The sequence below is a fragment of the Taeniopygia guttata genome, chromosome 2 (genome assembly GCF_048771995.1).
Source record: "Taeniopygia guttata chromosome 2, bTaeGut7.mat, whole genome shotgun sequence".
Classification (NCBI taxonomy): domain Eukaryota; kingdom Metazoa; phylum Chordata; class Aves; order Passeriformes; family Estrildidae; genus Taeniopygia; species Taeniopygia guttata.
In genome coordinates this window covers 119427313-119452714 of record NC_133026.1, presented here as the reverse complement: position 1 = coordinate 119452714, position 25402 = coordinate 119427313, and the positions used below count along the sequence as shown (strand labels likewise).

Here is a 25402-nt window from a genome sequence, read left to right as displayed (position 1 = left end):
ATATTGGTTAGTTAAAACATCCATTTGAAAAAGGAAGTTTTTTCTATTATAAAAGATGGGTTTTATAAGATTCTGTGCAAGAGGGAGTGAAGATAGCTCTGTAGGCAAACTTAGTTCTCACCTATAATTTTTTCCAGGTGTTTAGAAGTAACAGCAGAAGCATATCCTAAGGCACTCTGCAGCAGTTTCTGGGGTAAAGAACTAAGGGGGAAAAAAATTCTTAAACCAAAATGCACAGTTTTGACTCTATCTGCTAGTCTAGTTTGATTTGGCATGCAACGATGTATTGAAAAGCGTGTTATGCAGTACTTTAAGTACCCAGTTATAAAAAGATTGATGTTCTTCAGCATGCATTATTGCATGCTTCTTGACATCATTTGTAATGTTCTTCCTTGCCTGACTGCCCCTAGCAGTTGTTTACTCTTGCTAGTAGTAATTCTGTCTGTGATTAAAAATAACAAAAAACCCACCCTACAGACACATAAGTAGGATTTGCTCGGATGATTTTTATGGCACTTAAAATGCCTCATCTGCCACGTCTTTGCTCTGTGATCATTTAAGAGATGTCAGTTCAGGTTGAATGGAAACGCACAAGAAAGATCCTCACTGCAGACATTAAGAGGATATATACCTTGCCCAGAGAAGCTTTTAAGCTAACAGTGTCTAGGAGTGTATTTCCACCTGAATTTTATCACCAGACAATTGTTACTGCCTAGAGTTTGTTAGTAAAGCACCAGCATTTTTCTGCTGGAATATGAAAACTATTACTCACCTGAGTTATAAAAGGAACCATTTGAATAAACTAAAAAATTATTGGTGGATTCCTTTTATTCATGGGCGACCTCAGAGGTAAATGCTACAGCTTCCTCCCATTTATTTAGCCAGAAGTGTCCTTTTTGGGTAATTTTATCAGAAATCTCTTTAGCAACCGTAATTTTTAGAAGTAAGACTATGCAATAACTAATAAATAAAAAGTGGAGCTTTTATTTTGATTTGACTGTGCTGGAGATGGGCTTCTTTTAGAGGTGGTTCTGTAAGGCTGTGTGCTATATAGTGAAGGTCTTTACCATAGGTAGACTTGTTCCTTGTCATTCTCTACCCCTCCTCCCCAAAAAATAACACCAGCATCTCCAGCTTGCCTTTGGGGTGAGCTTGACTTGTGGGTTCCCTGTGGGCCAGGCACAGGGGAAGGATGGCGAAGAGCAAGGGGAGAAGAAAACCAGTATGATGAGGGCAAGAATGTGCCAGGACCGAAGGAGAAGAGAGGGATGAGAGGAGGAGAGGATGCTGAGGGGCTCGGGGCAGAGCGGCTGGCGCTGCCCTCGGCGGGCGGCGCGGCGGGGTTACCTTTGCGGGCAGGGCAGAGCCGAGCCGGGCAGAGCTGAGCCGAGCCGAGCCGAGCCGGGCCGGGCCGGGCCGGGCCGGGGGAGGAGTGAAGTGAGCCCCTCCGCAGCTGTCACGGGCCCCTGATGAATCACTATCCCGTCACTTGGCTGCCGGCCCCTGGCGCGGGAGGAGGGAGAGAGACCTGCCGGGGAAACAACAGTTGAGCCTTCAATTTAAAGACAATATGCCTTTCAGGGGCACCGCACCCTCCTCCTCTCCCTTTGGATTTAAAGGACAGAATTGTCATCCATAGTGATATCCTTTCTTTAAATTAAGGCCTCATAGTAAACTGGAGTAATAGAAGCTTCTGTTTGTTTCCCTGGTTTACAGGTGCAGAAGTCCCAAACCAGTTCAGATGTTGCTGTTTCCTCAAGCTGCAGGTAAGAATTTGACCAAAAATTGTTAATTTTTTGCAAGCCTTCTATTGTTGGGGATTTTTTTAAACTTCAAGAGATAAGTAAAATATTTATTCTTGTTTCTCACATTAAGCAGATGAGTAAGTGCTGGAGCGTAGCCTTTACGTGTGTGCAACCAAGTCTGTAAACCGTGAGCACGTAACTTTTCCACTGAATTGTTAGAGTTTATATTTCATGTAGGCGTTTTGAACTCATTGCAGTATCATCCTCTTTTTGTGTAAAATATTTCAGATAAAGAAATATTAAATGAAGGATCTATATTTAGAATCTGTGATAAAATTTCAGTTAACATACAAAAGCTTCGTACCTGAAATGACGCTTAGAATATTTATGCCATTACTGCAGGAGTAATTTTATATATAATTTTAACAGTCTTTAAAAGAGCCTAAGCATTTCTTTTAAACTGAAAAATTACTAGTTCAAATGCCTTGGAGGCACAGTAACCTATGAAGTTTCTATTGGGAGCAATTACTTAGAAATGAGTACATCAAATAACAATATCAAAAGTTTTAGGTATAAAGGAACAGTAGGATAGGGAACTTCAGTCATAAGCCCCAACACCAACTAAGGGATATGTCATAGTGATGATGACTGTTGGCCTGTTATTATAGGGCTATTGAAAGCACAAATCTTAAATATTCAGCTGCTTTTGTGCCACTTAAACGTTTAATTTTTGCTTTAGATGGGAATTGCTGTTTTCTCGTTTTGACTAAGCGACAGCTGCTGAGGTACAGCAGAGTGCTAAGGCACACTAACGCCTCTATGGACTCGCTGTATGTCGGTCAGATCCCTTTCCAATTGGGCACGCTTTATGTAATCCACAAAGCAAACAAGTGAGCAGACATAATAATGTTTTAATGCTGCATTTGTTTCAAAGGAAACAGAGGAACAATTAAGTAGTTTGCCAGAGTAAACACATACATCAGGAATATCTCATTCCCTGTCAGTAGATGATAGCTTTCCACAATTGCTTCAAGTGTTTTATTTGTTTTGGAGGCCCATTATATTGCCACTGAGTGGTAAATTTTGAAAAAGCAGAGTGTTAATTTGTTTTAGGCGAATATATGTCTTCATATGTTGGTGGTTCTATCTTTGTAGATATTTTTAAAATACGAGATTACATCAATTTTGAAAGTGCCATGCTTGGATCTAAGTTTTATTTAGTTACAAGCTGTGAAAATAATTCCGGTAGCTGGCCACTCATGTGTGGGGCTACAACATGAGTTAAGCATGGGAAAAGATCAAGTTGGGAAAAGTTGTTAATTTTTTACTAAGTGTTTCTGGGATGTTGATAAATAGCAGACTGCATCTCATAAAGGCAGTGCCTCTGTAATTCATGTTGACTTATGTCACTAAAACAAGTTGCATCTTGTTTTCAGGTCTATGGAAATGCAGGATCTAGCCAGCCCACACAGACGACTAAGTGGTAGTAGTGAATCCCCCAGTGGTCCAAAACTTGATAACTCCCATATAAATAATAATTCCATGACACCCAATGGCACAGAAGGTGAGCCAGACTTTATTTTTTTCAGTTTTTCTTAATTTCTTTTTTCTCATTTTTTTGCTTTGGTGTTCTTACATAATGTATTACTGTTTTAGGTGTTCTGTGTTTATTCATATGGTATATAAAGGCAATGCTCAATGTTTATCAGTAGTTACTATTATCAAGTTTCAGCAATAGTTTTCATTACAGGTTTTTGTTTCTTTCATGGAGTTAGAATGGACTGAGCAGGTAGTATGTGCAGAGCTTAAATTAAAAAAAAAAAAAAAAAAAGTCCAAAAACTGAAAAGGAAGTTTAATGATGAGAGAAAAGTAGTTGTTTACAATTGCCATAGTACAAAATGTAATTTTTCAGTCTTTTTTACTATTTTGGTATTTCTTTATGTTCTCACTTTTTGTAACCTCCTAAGGCTTTGAGAATTTTGTCAAGTAGGCTAATAAAACTGAGTGTTGAAAGTTCCTCAGGCTAGCTTGCTTTTGGCGACTTTTGGAGTGGCCAAAATTCAAACAGGTGTAGTAATTCAATGGGGTAAACTGATACCTATTTCTCAAGAAGCAGTCAGGCAGCTGATAAATTATGTTTGTTCTCAGTAGAATACTAACAACAGAACAACCTAACAGCTTTGCCAGTAATATAATACATCTATAATACATATAATAATACATATAATGAAACACAGAAGGGTTTGTGCAACAAGCAGCAAAAAATGCTCTTTCCTGTAGCATTTCTATGTCAATAGTGGGAAAGATCATACATGATATTTAACTGGCTGTGTGGACAGAGACTTAATACATTACTAGAAAAGACAGTCATGGAGTTTCAGTATTTCTCTTCAGTATAAATGCATAGGTAAACTGCTACAACTGTTGTAGCAAAGATATGCCTTCTTTTCCTATGGACTGGGTTGTAGTAATGCTGTCAAACTCTTCGGGATTATGGATATGGATTACACTTTTTCAGGAAAGGCACATGTCAGTCAAACAGATGTTGTCCCCCCCCTCAATTCCCCAAATATTTCTGTTATTCATTGTAATTGGAGTCCTTGGTAGTGGGGACAGTTTATGGGTTATCAGATTAACAGGGACTTGTGCCAGGCTTGTGTGTAATTTACTTTTTGCTATTGCTGTAAAAGTGTTGCTTCAATCAAATATTAAGTATTTTGAGAAAAAAAAAAAAAACCAACAAAAAAACCAAAACCTTTTTAAAGGATAAATAAAGTACTTACTGTGCTCATGGAGTTTAAGCATAAAAATATTTTATGTCTGTAAATGAATCTTCTTCCTTTAAAATAGACAAGTATGTTATTCTATTTTTATATCATATTACCAGGTATATACCACTTTTGGTACAGAATAAAATTGCCCTTTCAAATTAAAATTCCTCTAGCTCACAGAAGCCTTTATTGTAAACTTCATGAGCTTTTCTACTTTCTATATAACTTGAAGGTTCTTTCCTAGCAAAAAAACTAGAGGGTGTTCGTTGAAACACTGAAAGATGTTTATCATCTGACTTAAGTTTTGTTCGACATGTAGTGCTGTGTGCATCCACTTTGAGAAATGCTTAATGTTACTTCATCAGGAAATTAGGTATATGTTATATCTATTAATGCACTGACCTAATTTTGGAAATAATATCTCAGCTTCTAGGTAGGTATCAGAGTTTATTGAAGGAAGTCAATTAAACCATGGTAACTTATTTGTCTGACACTAGAACTTTCCAGTTTAAAAGAATATTGAGTGAATTCTACCCAGAAAGCTCTAACTTGCTTGCCTCCTGAGATGAAGCCAAACGGTTTTCTTTTGTTTGCCCTTTTCCCTCAGGTGACATGACCCTCCTCAGCACTGCAGACTGGTTGCTCAGCCCTAGCACACAGAGCCCCACAGGTTTGGGTGCTGCAGTGGGCGCAGCAGGCGTGGGCACTCAGCATGCAATTTCGGATGTTGTTCCAAAAGTGTCCTGAGAGACAGCTTGTGCTTGGCGGTTCTGCTCTGAGCTCTCTAATTTGAAAAGTCCTGTCTCTGATTGCTCTTAAGTGACAAAGAAGGAAAAAATTTTCAAAGAAACTAGCGGAATAATTTATTTCTGAATGAGATGTGGGCCAAGAGACACAATTTACGAGTGAAGCAGATGCCTAAGATTCTGAAGGTGGAATTTCTACTGCTAATCTGTTTTTCTTGAGAAAAGGTTTTGTTAGGATCCTTGAGCTGCTAAAGAGACTTAAGAAGGAGTGGAGTGAATGAAGCAAAAGTTTAATTTTTTTTTTAATGAAGGGTGAAGTAAAATTATTTTTTCTGGGATTCTTGAGGCAGAATCCTGCTGAGACATAAGTGGCTGATTGTAAGGATGTGGTTGTAAGGGCTTGCTGGACACCTCTTTCTAGATGCTGCAGTGTGGTTTGCTTGTTTGTTGCACATGGAGTGGAGATGTGGGTTGCTGAATCTTCACACGTCAAATGTAATATGTGAAACCAGCTTCTGGTCTACCATGCACACATTCTCACTAACATGAAAGAGCCCTCCTTCTCTAGCATAAGAGGTCTTCATGTGGCCGAGAAGCAGGGCCTCTAGGTATTTGCATGTTATAAATATCTTGTAAAGATATGTTAAATTTGATTTGACTATGGGTGTGATTTTGACAGATTTCCATACCCTGAAGCACAGGATATGTTCACTAAATGAGGGGAGGGGAAGAAGAAAGAAGGAAAAAAAATACCTGTCCCAGAGTGAAATGGCTGCATTTCAAACAAATGTTCATTAATTCCTCTAAGGCATATTTTCAGACTTGTCTTCTATTGATGTTTTTCTGCAAGAGGATGTGGTTGGAAGATAGCTCACTTTGTTAGCTAATATTTTTAGCTTCACACTTAGCTGAAAGTTTTCAAAGCACTGAATGGGGATTTAGTTGTACGATTGAGTCTGAATTTAATCTCTACATGCAGCTATTATATAATAACTCTTTGTGTGCTTAATTTCACCTTGAGAGAGCAAAATTCTTCTCTTGGCCAGGCAGTCTTCACTGATGAGGAAGTAACAAGGAAATTACAGACCTTGACCAGACAGAAATTTCCCAGGATCAAATGCAGAGGACTAAAATGTTTGGCTAAAGGCACTCAGAAAAATCAGGCCTAGTATGCCAAGGTGATGCTGACTATATGAATACTACAGTATTTGAGGTTTTCGTGTTCTCTTTAAGTGTATTTCCACAACATACCCTCTATCGTAGCAGGCGCTGGACACTATAAAAATTATGGCCTTGTATAACTTGCCAAAGAAAATCTCTTAAAAAAATTATTGGAGCAGGGATCAAAATGTTCATAGTTTTGCCTTATCTCTAATCTTCCTTTGTCAGTGAATTGCCATGGTGGGTTGATACTGAAGGAGTTAAAGGAACAATAACAACAGAAGCTCATAAAATTGCCATTCATTAAATTTTATCAGACAGCTGGTGGCTTTTCCAACACAGTGCCCACTTTGGTAGATACCCTTTAGAGGGGAAAGGCCGTGAGTAATCAGTAAACTTGAAAGGAGTAGGAAATCTGTTTTCCATGGCAGACAACTGCATCCAGTTTCTGCCTACGGTGATCTTTACTTTTATCTTAAGAATGTAAATCAAATCTGATGGATGGCATAGAGTGAGAAACAGAAGCCTGTGGCCCATCATGATGGTGTTTTATGCAACTGGAATGGAAAAGAATAGATGAGGACTGGGAGAAGGAGCTGTTATTTTCTGAGCAACTACTTTTCATTCATTTAAGCAGTACAGACCTGCTACTGCCCTTTTATTTGAGTGTTTAAGGAGGAAGGAGGGAAGGCTTTGTCATATCAAGTGGGAAGGGAAAATGGATAACAAATTGAAGATCAGATTTTCAAAGATACATAGGAAGGGAGGCTTCAAAGAGAGTTGGACATCAAAAATCCTTTGGAAAAAAATTATTCTCACTCTTTAAGTACCTGCTGCAACATGAGAATGAGATCTGACACAAAGGCAGTCAAAGCTCTCCACTATGAGACTATCTGATTTGTGGCCATTAAAAAGGTTGTTTTAAGTCTGGTGAACATAAATCCATCTTTGGGGTTTCAAAAGGCAGCACTGTGTGGTATGTTTGCTGTCAAGTTGCAGTATTACAGAATGGAGAAAAAATTGTTTTCAGTATTTCTTTAAGTAGTGGGGGAGTAAGATGTGAAAATCTATAGAGAGGATAGAGCTGATTGTTGTTATGGCATGTGATGTAGATTTCTCAAAGTAAATTATATTTCTATAAATTGTATTTCTTTAAATTCTAGCAATGCTTTCTCGCACTCAAAATAGTCTTTCAGTATTGCAATTAAGCAATTCACATTGGCAGTGAATGATTTTTAACTTATTCCTATTTTTTTTAGATTTTTTGGTTTTTTGTGTGCTTTGGGATCCAAAATTGTGGTAGGTGATAGTAATCAGACAAAAATATGCTTCTTTTGGTGATTCTAATTGAATTCCAGTACCTTTTAATTACTCATTTCTGGAGTTCCTGCTAATTATGTATGCTGAAATTTCTACACTAGTGTTTGCACTAAGGAGCTTGATGGTGTGAAACTTGTAATTGATACCTCCGTATTTAGACATCCTGAAATAATAGCATACTAAAGGTAGATGTAATATTTGCCTTCTAGTCAGGTACTAGCATCAAGAGCTGTGGATGCTGATTTCTCTACTTATCCCAGAAGAGTGCAAGAGGACCATTGTTTGGCCAGAGGCAAAAACTGCACAGGTCCTGGGCTCCAAAAAGCAAGCTGGGGGTCTCTAGGGGCTAGTAAGAATTTCCCACCTGACGTCACTTCTGGAGGATAAAAATCATGTGCAGCTGATTTATGTGAAGGCAAGGGGCTGACTTGGACTATGCTTTCTTTCCTGCTCTTCATCTTTTTTTCCTTGCTGTATTACACTGGCTTCTTTCCAGACTCTGTCTTACCTGTGCTTTTATTTTCCTGCTTCACCAAGAGTCTTTCTGTTCTGAGCACATGTAGCATAATGCTCCGTTATTTGTCTTTCATAGGCACTTGGCCAGTGAAATGATTTGTCCACTTCTCTGCTGACTCAGTCGAGCAACTCCTGTTGCAAGGTCCTGGGGAGGAGACTGGCTAATAAATATTTATTTACTTACTGTCTTTTCTATATGTATGTGCATCCATTTTTGAAAGAGTCTCTATTTCAGTTTCCTCGATGAATTTTTCCTTTAAGAAAGGACCTCCTTAAATGATAAGTTAATAGCAATACCGGTTCCCACGGGCATTGGGGGTAAACAAAATACTCCAAATGACAAATTACTTTTAAAAAAAAGGAAAATCTTAGAAGCACCATTATTTTAATATCATTTATTTTGAAAGCTGCTCATATAGATGTTCACAACACATGCTGTTTCAGACAGTGGATGAAGCGTGGTAGTGTGAGAGCACCCTCTGAGTGTGTCCAAGGACCCCAGAACTCCACATGCACAGCAATTGTGCACAGGCTGTGGGGTTTCAAGGGCCTGTGAGGATGTCCACTTCTTTTCTGAAAACTAGCCAGCAACACATCGTTCTAGGGGTGGTGTCTTTCCTGTGCGACCAGCCTGTTATGCACGTGTGTGTACAATTGTGTGATTCCATACAAAAATGTCATATGAAGTGTCATATGGCCAGTAATACAGATGAGAAGGAAATCCAGGCCCAGCTGTCACTGTGCACCTGCAGAAAGTACAGAAGTAGAACATCTCAGTCAAAGATCATACCTTAATAGGGTAGTATTTGAAGAGCCTTAGCAACTTCAGACTTGTGGCTTGATGATTTAGCATTTGCACCTTATAATCTTCTGATGGATTTTGCTTGTCCCGGGTAGATAAAATAGCACAGAACTTGGTTGCACTTTGGGGTTAGCCATGTCCTTTGACCCCTGGTCAGTGAGTGAACCTGTGTCACCATGTGCAATGAAACATGGTGACAGGAGCTAGGGAATTTGCTGCTGCTGGTGCTAGCTGGAGGGGAACAGAAGCTAGCACTGTCTCTCTTTGTCCAGGTGAATTTGGCTTTAAGTCTGTCAGTCCCGGAGCTCAGACACTGGCCAAATGTAGAACATATTATTTCCCATTTATGAAAAGTCCCACCTGCTTTGTCATTGTGCTTCTGTCTTCTTGAGATAGTCTTGTGTATCTTGTACACCTAAGTGGCAGAGCAGGCTTGACTTCTCCATGCTGCTCTCTTGTTCACATGTAGACCTCCATATTCCCAGAAGGTATTGAAGACAACCTTCTTTTCCCATAATGACTGGGCCTGTGATGACCTGTGGTCATTTTGTCTGGCTTCGGTTAAAGAATATGAATACTGTTTGGGAACACTGCAAGTTGTTAAACATGTGCATGGTCTGATTCCCAACTGAAAAGAGGAAAGTAAAAAAGGAAATATGATAGTCCATGACACTTGTAAAAGGATTGGTTTGGGATATATGCTGCCTCCATCTGCAGGAGAGAGATACAAACATTTGGTATAATTGGACATGTGAGCGTGAAGGGATCAGAGCCTTAGTTTGACTCAAATACTCTCATCTCCCAATTGCAGTGAATTTTAACCCATAACTGTACTTGTCAGATAAATATCTAAGTTAAATCTTCCTTAGCAGCTACAAATACTTTCCACCTTTGTCTCTATCCATATGTTTTTGAATTTTCTTTCTGATTTTGCACTGTAGCAATGACACCATTTCTTTGTAAATTTAAGGTTTTTATTGCTAGATGAGGAGATACAAGGATGTTAAAGCTCTTTCAACTGAAATTCATAACACGAGAGGAAGATGAGGGTTTTGGGGGTGTATGTGCTAAAACCTAAGTGTAAACCACAGGCCAAATATTGGAGGAGTTTTGAAGCCTCTCACATCAGAGGAGGGGAAAGCAGGGAACAGTCTGGGCTTGAACTAGAATGTGCTGCTTTGTGCAGGGACTTTTTTTTGAAAACCATACAAAAATTTAGGCTGGAAATTACCTTCTGGTAGTTTCCAGACAATGAGATTCAGGGATAGTTCTCTTCTTTGAGGAGCACTAACAAGTAAGTTTATCAGGCTTCACGGTCAGAAGCTGATGATTTGATAATCCGTTTTAGAAAGAGACAATAATATCCTGGATATTAATTAGTATAATTGAGTAGTAATCTGTGACCTTTTTATAATTGCAAGATTCTTCACTACAAACAAAGGGCTATTTGAATAAAATAATTGAAAATATAATCAGTTTAGAGATTCAAGGTAGAATTTTTGTCTTGTTATTAGTAAAAATTATCTTTATGTTCTAGGTGAACTTTGGGCTTCTATAGTGAGTACAGAACAGGATGATGTCAAGCAAAACAGTGTGTGAATAGCAACTGATTATACATAAAGTACTTAATCAAGATTTACATGGTGTTTACTTACTACTATTATTTGAAGATGCCAGCCAAAACAGGGCAAGAGATTGTATTTTTATGTATGTCTATAAACAAGCTACCACACTTTGTTGAGTCTCTTATAACCCATGAACACTGAGACCTGTCAGCCAAGAATATTTATTTTTGCCCAATTTTTTGTAAATTGCAAAGAATATAGCATCATAGTGTTAATTCAATCTTAAAACTGCAAAATTAAAACTTATTTTATACCTTTCAGGCATGTTTGCAATATTTTTATTCTAATTTAATGTATATGGCATAGCTGTTAACAAAGATGAGTTCAGTAGAGCAAGTCTTATATGTATTTATTGTAATAAAAGCAATTTTAAAAAGATATTTTAAAACCTTTCTTTTTGCATGCTTGAAATTTTTATGAAGTATTCCTAGAATTTCTGTGCTAGGAGTAGCCAAATATTAGGTCTCAAAATCCATATTTAAAATAGCCAGCATCTCATTCCTCATAACACTCTTTACTGATATGTATACCAGGAACTCCATGACAAACTGTGAAATCAGAAAGTTGTTACTTGGCCAATGAACCACACAAACTTGTGGGTTGTGGTCTGAAGTTTTCTCTCTCTCAACAGAGTTCAGAAACTGCCATGTAAGTAGTTTTTTTAACCACCTTTTGCTGTACAGCTGACAAAACAGGGAACGTTGCACTTGCAGTCTCTTGAGTTCCTTTATAAGAAAAACCTTAACAATCTCTATAACATTGGACCAGCAGTTGACATCTCTGAATATTTTTGCTTTATTTCTCCAAGCTAGCATTTGGGCTGTTACCTGCTACTCCTATATTTAGTACTGTTCCATGTGTTTTCTTACATAGTTTCTTTTTAGGTCTTTCTAGAATCTCAGAAATTACTAGGAATGAAAAATAAGGGGAAAAAAAATCTCTTTGTTGATATAGTTGGTTAAGCTCCTTGATATATAAACCAAATCTAAATCACTAGTTCTAAATAGCAGCAGATTAGGAAGACATTCGTCTCCTTCTTGAACTTCTTTTTGATAATCTATTACGTGAGTGGTTTGGGTGACACTAAAATTTTGTAGTACATTGCTAAATCAAAGTCTCTCTCTAGAATTCAACTCAGATGATTCTACATCTCTGTAAAGGTCAGTTTTGATAAAAGAGCAGCAGAAATGAGAACTTTCCTGTGTCACTTTCCACAGTTTCTGCCGCAACTGAGCATGGTGTTGGCTGTTACTGGCAATCTTGCAATGTATGTTGTCTAGATGTGGCAATATTCCCACTCATTTCCCAGTGTCATCCTGTGAAAGCTTAGGACATGTCGCAGAAATGTTAATTGTCATGGAAAATGTGAAGAGCTGAACTCCAAGGCACCCGTAAGCAGCACGTGGTAGGGCCAGATCTGTGCTGTCCAAAGCTTGGCTTCCTTGGACAGCTCCATATGTCTCTCATCATAGATATGGATGACTCATGCTGCTGGGATAGACTGTGAGACTTGAATTCTAAGGCAGTGCCTTTGCAGTTCTCTTTCCCTGTGATTCTGGCATGAAATATGCTCCATGGCCAGTCAGTTTTGCCTTGGACAAACAAGAGACCTTCCTTTGCAGTAAGAGTGCATGTAAATATTTCCAACAGGTAAACCCATGGCTATTCTTCTAATTTTATTTCTTTGTATAGCAAGATTTCATCCTCTTAAATATTCTTAGAATGATAGAAGGAAATAAGCAGTAATTTTCAGGCATTTTAATTAAGGTGCTTGGGGAATAGAGAGTTTTTCAGTACCTATTAATCTTTATTAAATTCCCAACTATCTGTGACACAAAGGTTCATTAAGGTTGTGGTTGTTTCTAAAGACAGCATTCTAGGGCATATTTATTGTCACCCAAGTAATGGGTATCCAGATCCAGGGATCCAGGAGTAATAGGAACATTCTGTCTTGTATCCTTTTTTTTTTTTTTTTTTTTTTTTTTTTTTTATAGTCAGGAGATAAAACATCTCCTGAGAGATGACATAAAGTTTTTATGAAAAATTGTTGAGAACCTCAGTCAGCAACTAGAATTTCTTCCCATGAAGATGGCACTGCACTGTATTTCATATGTTTTCCTGTATTTTCAAAAATAGTATGTGTAGTAAACAGCATTCAGTTTAAAACTATGTTGCACAGAAGTGCAACAGTTTGCTCATTAGTCATAGAAACAGAAATTACATTTTGATGATGTTTGTCAGACAATGATATCTTGAACAAGGATCCAAATAGGTGCTCAGAGGCTAATCTAACCTGTCCTTGAACATTTCAAGTGATGGGGCAGCCACAGCTCCTCTGGGCAACCTGTTCCTGTGCCTCACCACCCTCAGAGTAAAGAATTTCTTTGTGTGCAGCTAAGCTTTGACCTCCCAAGTTAGCAGGCAGAAATCTTGCATGAGAGTCAAAAGAAAATACTGGACGATTAGTAAAATCTTGAGAGATTTCTTACAAATCCCGTGGAGGAAGCTTGGTGAAGGATATAAAACATGCAGAAATAAGAATGTGGACTGGCAATGAAAGGAAAGGTCTTTTATGAAAAGAGGGAAGTCCCTCTGCCTCACCCTTTTCAGAGTTGGTACCAAAGTGCTAGTGATGGTTGTAATTCCTGAACACACATGTGTAGACAAACTAGGAACTATTGGTGCCTATTTTGTATCCATGCCAAGTCAGCCCCATCCTTGCTCTTTGGATCAGGATACTGTCTGAATCTTAACATTACAGACTTTGCACTGGACTGAAAGAAAGATAAATTGTTTATTGAGGTTTTATTAAAAGTCATGAATTTATTATTGATTATGAATCAGCATGAGCCAGGCAATAATCTCTTGGTCTCTTCCTTTTCTACTCTCAAACAGCCATGTTACTTTGTGGATACAGAGGGATAAAGTGTAAAAGCATTCTTTGAAATATTTGGTGAGGACTGTGTCCTCTTTTTTTATTCAGGGTTATAAAGTTGGTTTTCATTTTGAGAGGAGAAATCCACCACAAGAAAAGAGTTTTACTTCATCACAAATCCTTAATTTTCCTCTGAAAAAATATTTAATTGGAAACAAAATTTGAACAGTCCTCAGCAAAAACCATTTAAAAATTATTTCCTCTTTTGTCTTATTCAATTTGCTGTTTTTCAAGCCTGTAAATGCTGTGTGACCTGATCTAAATGTGGATCCTTATTGTTGGGTCTGTAGGATTAAGAGGAATCAGGACAGGTGCAGAGAGTTGCATGGGGACTTCTGGTTTGTTACAGTGGCTCTTATTCCTTGGGGACAGGAATCATAGCTGCCAATATTTTGCACTGTTTGTATACACAAGTACATAAAATGCAAAATATCGATAGCCATGATTTAGAACAGTTTTGGCAGATTTTTGCTTTATTGACTTTGTGTTTGTAGTGAGTGTGTGTGCATGCGCCTGCAAGAATATTAGGAGCATATAGAATATCTTCTGTTTATATTTCTGTAGTTAAAACAGAACCAATGAACAGCAGTGAGATCGCTACTACTACTACCACAGACGGGTCTTTAGACAATTTCTCAGGATCAGGTAAGGAATATAATAAAAACTTTTAAGAAAATAATTAGAAAAAGTTTTAAGCTCAGCATTTTTTTCATTTATTATTTTCTTATCCCCTGTGATCTAAACCTGTGCACCTCTCCTAAAAAGCCTTTTGTACTTTCCATCTTATGCCTATTTCTGTTCATTTTAGTCTAAGTCGACAGGAGTTTTCGCCAAGTAAGGAGCATTACAGTATCAGGCTTATTAATGTCCATTGAAGTCTTCAGTGGGAGTCTCACTAGGGAGTATTCTGGCCCAGAGTAATTACTTTTTATTTTCTGTGAGTAAACATACATGCCTCTGTGATTATTATTCTGATTGAGGGGTAGGTCTTCTTCACTTAATGTAATTTATTATTACCAAAGTATTCATTATTTTGTCAGGCTTCTTTTCTTAGAAGAAGCCAAATGCTTCTGACATACAAGATACAAACACTGTGAGAACAACCTAAGGTGTTTTACACACACATGGACTAATTGTGGTGTTTGTAGCATTTTGGTTTTATTGTGCAAATCAAATCTGAAAAGGATCTAATAATATATTGTGGGATTGCATTTCGGTAGTAGCAATATTTGACAACCAGTCAGATTTCTGGTAGCCAGCCCTTTCCTGGTCTTGTCACAGCCTCCATTTTCTGTAAAGGCTGTTGAGTTTGAAAGTATCAAGCCTGAAAGCCCAAAGAAATGTTTCTAAGGTATTTTAATTCTCTGAAAGAAGAAAATATTGTAGCTACATACATCTGTGGTGATCTGAGTAAAGGCTGGAGTGTAACACTTGGCATATCTGCAGCCTCACAGGCCACAGAAAAGAAAAATTATCGGATGCAGAAGGCACAGAAAGAGGGTCCCTGCTTCCCACCCAGAGTGTAAAGATGATGGATTTTCCCTGTAGCTGGCCAGGAAGGGGGTAGCTGGTGAGGGGTAATTATGTGTGCCTTGTTTATTTCCAAGTACTTAGCAATAAGGCCTGTTGTTTCTCGGGCTGTCTGATTTTACAGTAGTCTCATAACCTGCTGCTGACCCTTTCCTGGCAAAGGCTCCCAAGCCCACCTTGGGACCTAGAGGAGAAGTGACACCCAGACAGTAACCAGAGAGGGAAGGGCTCCCAGGACTATCGTCCTGAGCAGAGGAGGCCAGCAGAGCTGCCAGGCTGTGAGCAGCACCCAGAAATGCTGACAGAAGTGAGCTGTGCTGGGGGAGGCTCCGTGTCAGCCGCGCTGCTGGGGCTGCTCGGGGAGCGGCTCGCGCAGCCTCCTCCGCTTACCTGCTCCATTAACTGCATCTGCACCTTAGACATCCTTCTGCAATACTGATTTGAAGGGCTGAAAGCATTTTAGACAGCAGATAAGGTAGAAGAAACTAGAAGTGTAATAAGGTAATGCTTAGTCTGTATTAGGAATTTTTTTTTTTTAAAAGAGGCACGTGCTCTGAAGCGGGCCATATGTTTTCAATCGAGGCACGCATAAAGCTCCTTCATAAAGTGTAGGTCTTAAAAATTCTAAAAGTTAATAAAACGTTGCACTTGAGATATCAACAATCATTTGAAAATATGAAGCGCAATGTTTCCATGAGGAAATAGGTTGTTTGCATTGAAAATGTTGCCTGTGTGCAACCAAAGAATAAACTATGGCTCAGGAATTGTACAAAGGGGCAATTTAGTATTTGAGATTTGCAATCAAGATTTTAATGTTAAGAATTCCTGTATAGTTCCTCATAAAATAGTATTTTCTATCTAAGGTATCAATGATATTTGAATTTAATTAAAATCTTGTTAATACTCTGAAATTCTATTAGGAAAAATAATATTTATCTTTGGTGTGTGTATTTACACTTCTGTATGCTTTCTTTTCTCCTTGGTGCAGCAATTGGAAGCAGTGGTTTCAGCCCAAGACAAACACACCAGTTCTCCCCACCACAGATTTACCCTTCCAAGTATGATATCTTTTTAAAATAATAATAATACCAGTAGTAATAATAATAACTGGAATAGGCAGATTTCAACCTCATTTAAAATAATAATTGAGTCCATCTGTTAAGCCATAATTTAAACTGCAGCAGCTTCTAGGGAAATTTGTTTAAAATGCTAAGAATGTATTTGAAAAATATTTGTAAAGTTCTCATTTCACTTATTATTTTATTATTGATTTCTTATTGTTTCTTTATTATTATATTATTCTTATTAGTTCTTTCTTATTTTGTCTCTTAAAGTTTCCATTGTCTAGCATTGCCTATGATTATGTGTTAATGAAGCAGTAGGATTATAATAAGGCTAAAAATAACTACGTGCATGTCTGTCTAATGCAGTGTCTGTCCTATTTTCTGTCACTTGTAATCAATAGCAGACCCTACCCACATATTCTCCCTACCCCGTCTTCACAAACGATGGCTGCCTATGGGCAGACACAGTTTACAGCAGGAATGCAGCAAGCTACAGCCTATGCCACTTACCCCCAGCCCGGCCAGCCCTACGGAATCCCTTCCTATGGTAAGAAATCACGGCCGTGCTCTTTTATTCCTGAGGTAAATGTTCTTTAGATCAAGCCTGTGTGACCCTTAGGTTAGTGCTTACTGGGACAGCTGTGCTCTAGAGCATTTCTTGTGGAGGACTGATAGTTTTCTCACCTTGGATTAAGTGATGCTTAATGTATGTATTAAAGAGCTAAAAAGGTACTCAAGAAAATAAGCCCATTTTGGGGTCAGGAGGAGACGCTCATCATTAGCTTCTTGCTGGTGACATCAAAAATACAGCAGTGAAATGGGAAAAGAGATTTTGGGTTTGCATGACACAGGCCCAGCCCCTGGCGACTTGCTCAGGGCTCTGCTCCCCAGCAGTGCATGAGGTTACATCGGGATGTAAAAGTCTGAATTTCAGCCGATACAGATTACTAGAACCCAGATGAATTTGCAAGGCTGTGCTGATTTTCAGAAGGCAAAAAAAAAACTGATTCAAAAGTGCCTCCATAAAAAAAATCCTCTCTTTCCAATGTTTTAAAACTCCCTGGAGGTGAAAATTGAGGTAAATTGCCACTAAAGCTCTGTCTGCCTGATGAAGGAGATAGTACTAAGTAACAAATATTTCCCAAAAAATTTAATTTAAAAACAAGCTGCCATGGGTGAGACCATTTTCCTGCCAGACTGTCTGCTGGCAGACCACATAGCAATGCAGCAGCAAGGATGCATTATTAGAAAATAGGTCTTATATTTCTCTGGGGGAATATATTAAAAATATACAATCCACATGCTTTGAGCAGTATATTTTGTAAAAATATGTTCATATAATGTAAGTTTTATACCAAACGGACAGAACTCGCCATATAGGCTGTTCACTTTAAAAGTATTAAAAGTTTTAAGTGCAAAACTGGTGGATCTCTCATCTTGAAGTCTGCAAGTTGAAAATCCACTGGATCTCAAGTATATCCTATGGCAGATTATGGTGAACACTAGGTAAAATACATTATTTTCCCCCTTACTTTAAAATAGGTTTTTAAGTATAATTTGGATGTTTCCATTTCAGTTCAAATGCACGTATTTTAAACCTACACTATGAGATTGAGATGAGGAGTCTTGGACACACACACACACACACACACACAAGAGAGCTGCTGTTGCTGATGAGAGCTTGTCTGCTAATTCCACCTGGATCAGGGGGGACGATAACAGACAGCCCTTTTCCCCACCCTGCTTTTGTTGACCTGTTTCTCCTGTGGACACCTCATGTTCATACTTGGCTGACTGCTAGGCTTGGTTTTTGCTTGGTTCTTCTGGAATAAATCCTGACCTCACTGAAGTTACTTCTAAAATTCCCACTGACTTCAGCCAGGCCTTGATTTCACTACTTGAGTTTAGCTGTCTCACTGTCGTTGGAGCTGTAATTGAGAGTTGCTTTACTTGGCAACTGCTTGTGGGGGTTAACATGCTTGCCTGCTCTTTTGTTTTGGTTTGGTTTTTTGCCTAGTCCATCCCCCATGCCTAGGACTTCAGATAAATTTGCAGTGTTTTACATTGCAGAACTACTTTTGACCACTGAAAGCCTCAGCATCTGAGCCAAGAGAATTTTTATGTGTTTTGTTCTTTTCAGACTTGTGCCTTGTGGCTGGTGCTAAGGTGCTCCTTGCTGATGTACTTTATAGGAGTAATATTTAAAAGCAAATAACTATTAAAAAGTTTTAGGACTTAACATATATTTTTTGCATATTTAAGGCAGCCATATAATCTATGCTCCCAGATAAAACTGGGGAGCATTAGGACACTCATTTGCAATAGGCAAGAGCTGAAGCTTTGCTTCAAGCCGAAATTCTACTCTTTGATCTGCAGTTTAGACCCATGTACCCTCTGTCTTGCCTTTCATCCAGGCAGAAATCTTCTAGCAGTATAAAGGGAGAAGACTTATGCCTATGTGAAAGGGAAAACTGAGTTGAGGCCTCTTTCTTTTTGTTTCTTTGCTCTGGGTCCACTGGAAGAAAGAGTATTCATGAGTTCCTGTATCAGCCTGCCTCAGGTTTTCTCTCTAGAGTGGAGTTTGGGAAGGTGCTGTCTCAACTGTACCTCTAGCCTCTTCATTTTTGCAGTTCCCCACCTCCACAGCCATGCAGCCATGCAGGCAGGAAGGGGGGTGGAGGGGAATGCCATTGACAGCTGCTGCCCTGGGGCTCCTGGCTCTGCTTCATCTGCAAAGCCCCTGAGGAGGCTGGAGAATTTCCTGACGCTCTTTCCTCCTGCCTGCTCCAGCACTAGCATCTAGCAAATGCTTTGCTTACCAACTTCTTTACCTTCCAGACCCTGGCAGTCCTCTTGTGGCACTGTCTCTTCCCACTTCCTTGAGTACATTAGACTTGGGAGAAAGGAGCATCAAGGTTTGATGAGTAAAGACTTTGTAGATGAGAGCAACTATGAGAGTAAGCCTCAGGAGATGAAAGGCTCTTCATAGCATGGAGGTTTGCAAAAGGGCACGTCAGTGCCAAGTTGTCTTCACTCAAGGGGCATCCTCCTACTTCTGCTTTTGATCATCTCCTGCTCTGTCTGAGATTGAGAGTTGGATTGAGCTGTTAAAGGAAATTTAGATGGGGAATTTAATGCTTGATTTAGTTAAACTTTCTCTAAGCCATATTTAATCAGCATTTCAGAAGTCCTTAAACAGACAACAAATAGGGATTGTTGATATCAAACCATCCACAGCAGGAGTTTCCCCTTGGAAATGAGGTGTCAAGATTTGTCATTCAAACTGCTTAATTGTAACATGAAACAGAAGAATCAAATAAGCATCAGGGAAAAACAAGCAAACAGGTTTAGCTCAGCAGTTAGAAGGTCTGGCAGAAGGAATTGAGGTTAATTGATGACAACAGTTGAAAAACAATTACTTAGATGGTAGAAAATATGCTGTCATTTGTATATAGGGAGATATTGAAGTTTTGCCAATGCAGTAACTTCTGATCTCTCTCCTACCTTGAAACGTTGTTGGATATCATCTAAAGAAAAATCCAACCAGGAAATGGACTTAGATTAACAGTAATTTTCAAAGGAATGTTACTAATTCACACTTAGTTAATTCAGTTCAAATATTGTTGGTTTCTGAACAATGAGGTATCATTGAATGCCACAGTGAAACCTAAGAATATTGTATCACTTTTCCATTACTTCGGCTATAATAATTTTTAAATTGTAGTTCATGCTGGGACAATGTTACAATTAAAACTAAGAGATAGAGGCTGAATTGTGTGCATTTCCTCAGTATTTTGCTTGCTGATATTTGCTTGCTCATTGCCTTACAAATTGAGGGAAGAATCACTGAAACTGGGCAGCAAGTCATTCACTGATCAGACTTTGGATTATTTTGTAACTAAATTGAGAAAGGAGAGAGTAATGTGGTATGTAATGGATTTCTCCATCAGTGCAGATTAATGACTTTGCTATGTTTTTCCCAGTTCAGAAAATTGCTTCAGGAATAGTTCCTGTCTCTTAGGTGCTTATTTGTTAAGAACTGAATTAGTGTTTAATTACCTTTGAAAAATCATCATTGCACTTAATGCTGCTAGTTCTCTTTATCCACTTCTAATTCTTAAAAAAGCCATTCTTGGAGCTGTGTAATTTTCAAGTAGGAATAATATACAATGCAATTTTCATTTATGTCATTAATAGGTAGATGGCAGGAGAGCTTGGCTATGCTATGCTTCATTAAATTCATATAAAGTTGCTAATCTACCTCTGTGTAATGTCATGAATATATGGAAAAGTTTGCCTCTGGCAGGAAAAGAAAAAAGGAATAATGCAACTTCCTGTTCATGTATAAATTTCTTTTGCAGTTATTGGAAACACAGTTTTGAATTTAACCTCTCCCTGGTGAACTTCAGTTTTCAATGTGCCTTTAGACTGCCCTTACCCTATTAATTTGTGCATGCTCTCAATATTTTTTCTCTGAGGCAATAGTAGGTATATGTTAAAATGGCTGTTAATTAAGTTAATAAAGATTTTATTTTCCAGCCCTGTTTGAATATGAACAAATAGATTTGCTGTCACTAACTGATTTAGGTGCATTGTGGGCAGGCATCAAGACAGAAGGTGGATTGGCACAGTCACAGTCACCTGGACAGACAGGATTTCTAAGCTACGGTGCCAGCTTTAGCACACCTCAACCTGGACAGGCTCCCTATAGCTACCAGATGCAAGGTCTGTATAAAAAGATATTACCATTAATTAGATGTAGCATGTAGCCAATGCTGTGGTGGGTTTTTTTCCTCCTCATTTTGTTATATTCCTAGAATAAAAATGAATGTTTGCTTGAGCACTTAACTCTGATTTTATTGCAGTTGGAGATGAAATGATTGCCTTTGCTGAGAGAGAGCAACAGGCCAGCTCTCAGCAGTTTAGAAGACCCCTTGCTTCATTAAATTTTAAACAATGAAGTATTCTATTGTTATTACAGTAAAAAAAAATGTATCTCTGAATAGCAATAGTTTAGCAAATAGTGAATGAGACAAAACTAGTCCTGTAAAACGTGACAGGATTATGAATTTAGGAAGTGCCAAATATAATTTGACACCTGAGCATGTTCGAGGAGGGAGACGAAGATAAAAATACCTACTGCAGCTGTGGAGGTAACTAAGTAATGATTGAAGTCTGTTTCTTTGAAGTCTATTTAAAAGCTGTAAGTCTTTGTATGTGCAGGCTATTATTATCAATTATATTTTGTAGCTGTACTTGCCTGTTTCGTTTATTTAATGTCTTTCCACCTTGTTTTCCCAATTCCTTTCCCCTCTTCTGTATTGAGAAGTCACTGGGTGTGCCTGGTTCTGGATTGCTCACCACTTAACCGATATTTTAAAAAATCTTTGTTTACCAGAAATAGCTAATTTGGGATGTCTGCTGCAGGCCTTTTCACCCCTGAATTTGGCAGTAGATATCAGGTGTGTTGCAGATTTTGGAATTGTTGACATAAGTCACCAATCACAGAAATGGACCATATTGTCTTATAAGTTTAGCACCTTCGTATATTATCAAGCTCAGTCCAAACTGTGTGCCACCAAGTAAACACTCAATAAAATATCTTGAGGCAAAAGTGCTTTCAGAGACTGAGTGAATAAGATTTTGCTTTTGTTTCACAGCTTTAAGAATATATTGATCCAATCCTTTGCTTAGACACAAGAGAGATGTTTTTTGTTGCATTTTTAAAGTCTCCTTTTGAACTGTGTGTTGAGTAGCTCCATAGGGCAGAACTGACCATCTGACCTCTCAAATATTGCTGATTTATAGTGTGCTCTGACAAGCAAGAGGGACAGGACCAGAGTAGCACATGGATTTTCATCTACATGCTGAAGAGTGATGAACTTCTCCTCATCAAATTAAATATAGCCAAACAAGGTTAATGGTTTTGCTTTCTGCAGGCAGCTGCACAATAGAACTCAAGCAAGCACACCTCCATACCCACCTTCCCCCATCCAAAAATCCTACCTCTCTGTAGGAGAAAGTGCAAAATCCTTGCCAGCAGCAGCTAAAATGAACTTCTGAATCGACATTTCAGCTTTTAAGGAACTGATAATTCATAGTTGCTAGGAAATAGTATGATTGAAAAATCATGTCTCTGCTGCCTATAATTTCTATTGCAGTAGTGCCTTCATGCCACAGTCAGATACTGGGATGCTGTTGTGTTAACTTCTACAGGCAAATAAAAATATAGTCCATAGAAGCTGGAGGCTAAAATTAAACACACAGGCTAGAAGAGCCTAATGAAACAATAAAGCTGACACTATATATAATAGACATCTGGCACCCCATACTGGTTATCTAACTGCTGTAAAGGTGTTTTTGGTAAGATCTCAAGCAGAGGGATGTCAATAAAAAGGGATTTTAGGGAGGACAGGGAAATAGTTTTGCAGATGTCTATTGGAAACTCATTCAGTAGAGGGAGGGAAGAGGGAGCAGCATAGGATAATGTAGAGAGTGCTTGGAAAATTTTAAGTGAAAGCCGTAAGTAATGTGAATGCTGGCATTAGTAGTGCAAAGCTAGGACTCTGCCAATAGACTGCATAGAGTTTGCCATAAAGGGTATTGCTTTTTTTTTTTTTTTTTTTGGCTGTATGCAAAATTAGTATAACATCAGAATTGTCAACCACAGCAAAGGGTGACAGCTGTCAAGAGATGGAACAGCAACATCTTGGAAAGCATTTCAGCTGTATACTTTGAGAGGCAAGGATCTTATATTTTTTCTTCAAAAAGAAATATGTTAAAGATGACCCAGTTGTGAAGCTCTAGTAAGAAAAGGATCAGAAGCACTGATTTAATGATGGAATTGTCTGCAGGGCTTAGGGGGGAGGGCAGTCTTAGCCTGGGTTGTGCTCTAGATATTCTGGGCTTGGGCTGAGATCTGCCCACCTGTGGAAGTCAGTGCATCACTAACAATCAGGCTTGAGCAGAAGAGCCACAGGTCAGACTTGGAGCATCCCTGTGGTGTGTATGTCCTTTCTGTTGTGCCCATAAGCAGCACAATGTATGGCTGAGGGAAGGACTGGTCTTCTACAGAAACCTTAGAGACCATAAGAATAGAAATAAGGAGAATATTTCAAAGGAAAAAACTGGAGGAATTGTTAGTTGCTAAGTAGAAAAGAATCACATTTCTGAGCAGATCTTTCTTGCAGTTAAATGTTTGACAATATATGTCTATACTACACTTGAGAATATATGTCTTTGTGATATTTTCATTAAGTAAACTTGTGTATTTGAAACAACTCTAAATTTACTTAATTCTTCCTTTTGATTGAACAGCTGTTAAAAGTAAACAGGAACATTTGTTTCTCTTTCCTGATTTAATTTTGGAAGGAGAACCTGTTCATAATTTCAACTATTATTTAAAGACAAAATTCATTCTCATGACAGAAGACGGGGTTAGTGCTGCTGCTGTTCAGTTGTTTGTGCAGAAACCTCCAGAGAGGAAAATGAGTTTATTCTCCCTTTTCCCTCTAGCAGTATATGGGCAGGCTGCAGCCTCAGCCTTGTCATAGCCTGCAATAGCTGTTCTTCATCTCCTGCGTGCAGCTGCTGAGCTGCTAAATGGAGATAATGGATCCCACAACCTACTCCGCAGCCGAGTTACATGACAGCGGCTCGGGGCCCTGCTGGCATTCTTGCCTGCGGCAAAGGGGATTTCCTAGCGGCCTTGCAGTTGTCCTGCTCGTGTTCCCTGACTGGGGTTACCTCTCGCTCCAAAGCTTTGGAGTTAATTCTGGTTCCTCTCCCTGGGACGAATGTCTCCCTGAAATGTGGAGACGCTGCCTCGCGGTGTGTGTGCAGCCAATTAAACCCAGTGCTTTTCCTGACTCTGCTAAGATTACAGCGTCATTAGTCACCGAATAATAGTGGGGGGAGAGGCTGCCAATTTATGAAAATTATAAGGAGAATTGCTGCCTGTGACTCCTTGCTAAATTTGTTCTGGTAATTGGAATTTTGTTTGTCACAAATTTATAATCTCAATAAGGGACTGTGTATAGGGGAGAGGGTGAGAAGAGGACTCGGGTGGTTCTGCCATGCATCTCCCCACTCCCCTCTCCCCCCGCCTTACTTTATTTAACGAGTGTGTTCCTTAAGCTGTTTTTCATATAAGTTGCTTCATAGATGTTGAAAGACCACTTACATGACTAATAGCTGTGGGAATGGGCCGTTGTTCCTATATTGGCAGATTTATAGGAATTGCATAGTGAGGATAAATGGAGTGGAGAACGGCTGGGGGAAACAGTAAGAAAAGAGCTCCATTTGCAAATGTCTTATTCGAGTCTCCTTTGATTGTGATAAAAAGCATGGCTTGTACCCTCCACTCGAGTACCCTACCACTAGAAGGGTGGTAGACCTGTGATGAGCACTAGCATTGTTTTAGTTACCAAGGCTGTGATGATAGAGAATAATTATCCCATGGGTTTGGGAATTCAACCGTAAAAAAGTAAACGTTAAGGTATTTGGTTATTATTATACAGTATAAAAATATTGTGCTGGATGGCTAAGCAGTTACTAGGACAACAAGGGGGAGTTTGCCAAGGATTTTTAAACACTGTATGCAAACGGAAGAAACCTTGAGTTTAAATAGCCCATCTGGCCGTGTAAGGCTTTCCCAAGGGAGCTGCACTAAACTTCTGCCACATACCCTGATGATAGACATAGCCCATGGCAAGGAGACTGAGCTAGGGAAGCAAATGGCTTCTGTGGCCAACACACGGGGGAGGACCTTATCCCGTGCCTGCGGCGGCACAGGGCGCGCCCCGCACCTGGAGCGCGCCCTAGTCCCAGCAGGGTCCGGCCGCCTTCCCATGCTGACTGGGATTCCCAGCTTTAATGTGGGTCAGAGCTCTTTGCAAAATAGACCTTTGACCTGCAATTTACAGCTTTTATCACATTTTAAAGCTATGTAGCCGGCTAACTTAGGGCACTAAATCTTGCATGTTTTGTAGTGATTCTTATTTTTGTGTTTGTTCAGCTAAGGCAAGATAGCGGCTCTATGCCATGTTATGGCTGAATATTTAAAAGACAATTTGCAAAATCATGAGTATTTTAAAAACAACTTCAGGCCTGTAGTTCTGGGTGGCCCACAGAGCTATTTCTGAGAAACCTGCTTCATGTTTGTTACGGTCTAGGAGACCCTTACCC

At 39.0% G+C, this 25402-nt stretch overlaps 1 protein-coding gene across 9 annotated transcripts in view; it reads left to right on the top strand.

The window, feature by feature from the left end:
* Positions 1-25402, top strand: part of EYA1 (EYA transcriptional coactivator and phosphatase 1) — a 157786-nt gene that overhangs the window by 72085 nt on the left and 60299 nt on the right. For 4 of the 9 annotated variants that reach the window (XM_072924760.1, XM_041713930.2, XM_072924759.1 and 1 more), the window contains 7 exons: positions 1717-1766; positions 3182-3309; positions 5125-5187; positions 14187-14267; positions 16141-16210; positions 16618-16763; positions 20804-20941. In XM_072924760.1, coding sequence (XP_072780861.1) covers positions 3186-3309; positions 5125-5187; positions 14187-14267; positions 16141-16210; positions 16618-16763; positions 20804-20941 — 622 coding nt within the window. In that variant the 5' untranslated portion in view covers positions 1717-1766; positions 3182-3185. The remainder of the gene's footprint in view (positions 1-1716; positions 1767-3181; positions 3310-5124; positions 5188-14186; positions 14268-16140; positions 16211-16617; positions 16764-20803; positions 20942-25402) is intronic. The other 5 variants (XM_041713931.2, XM_041713932.2, XM_041713936.2 and 2 more) reach the window with 5 other exon arrangements.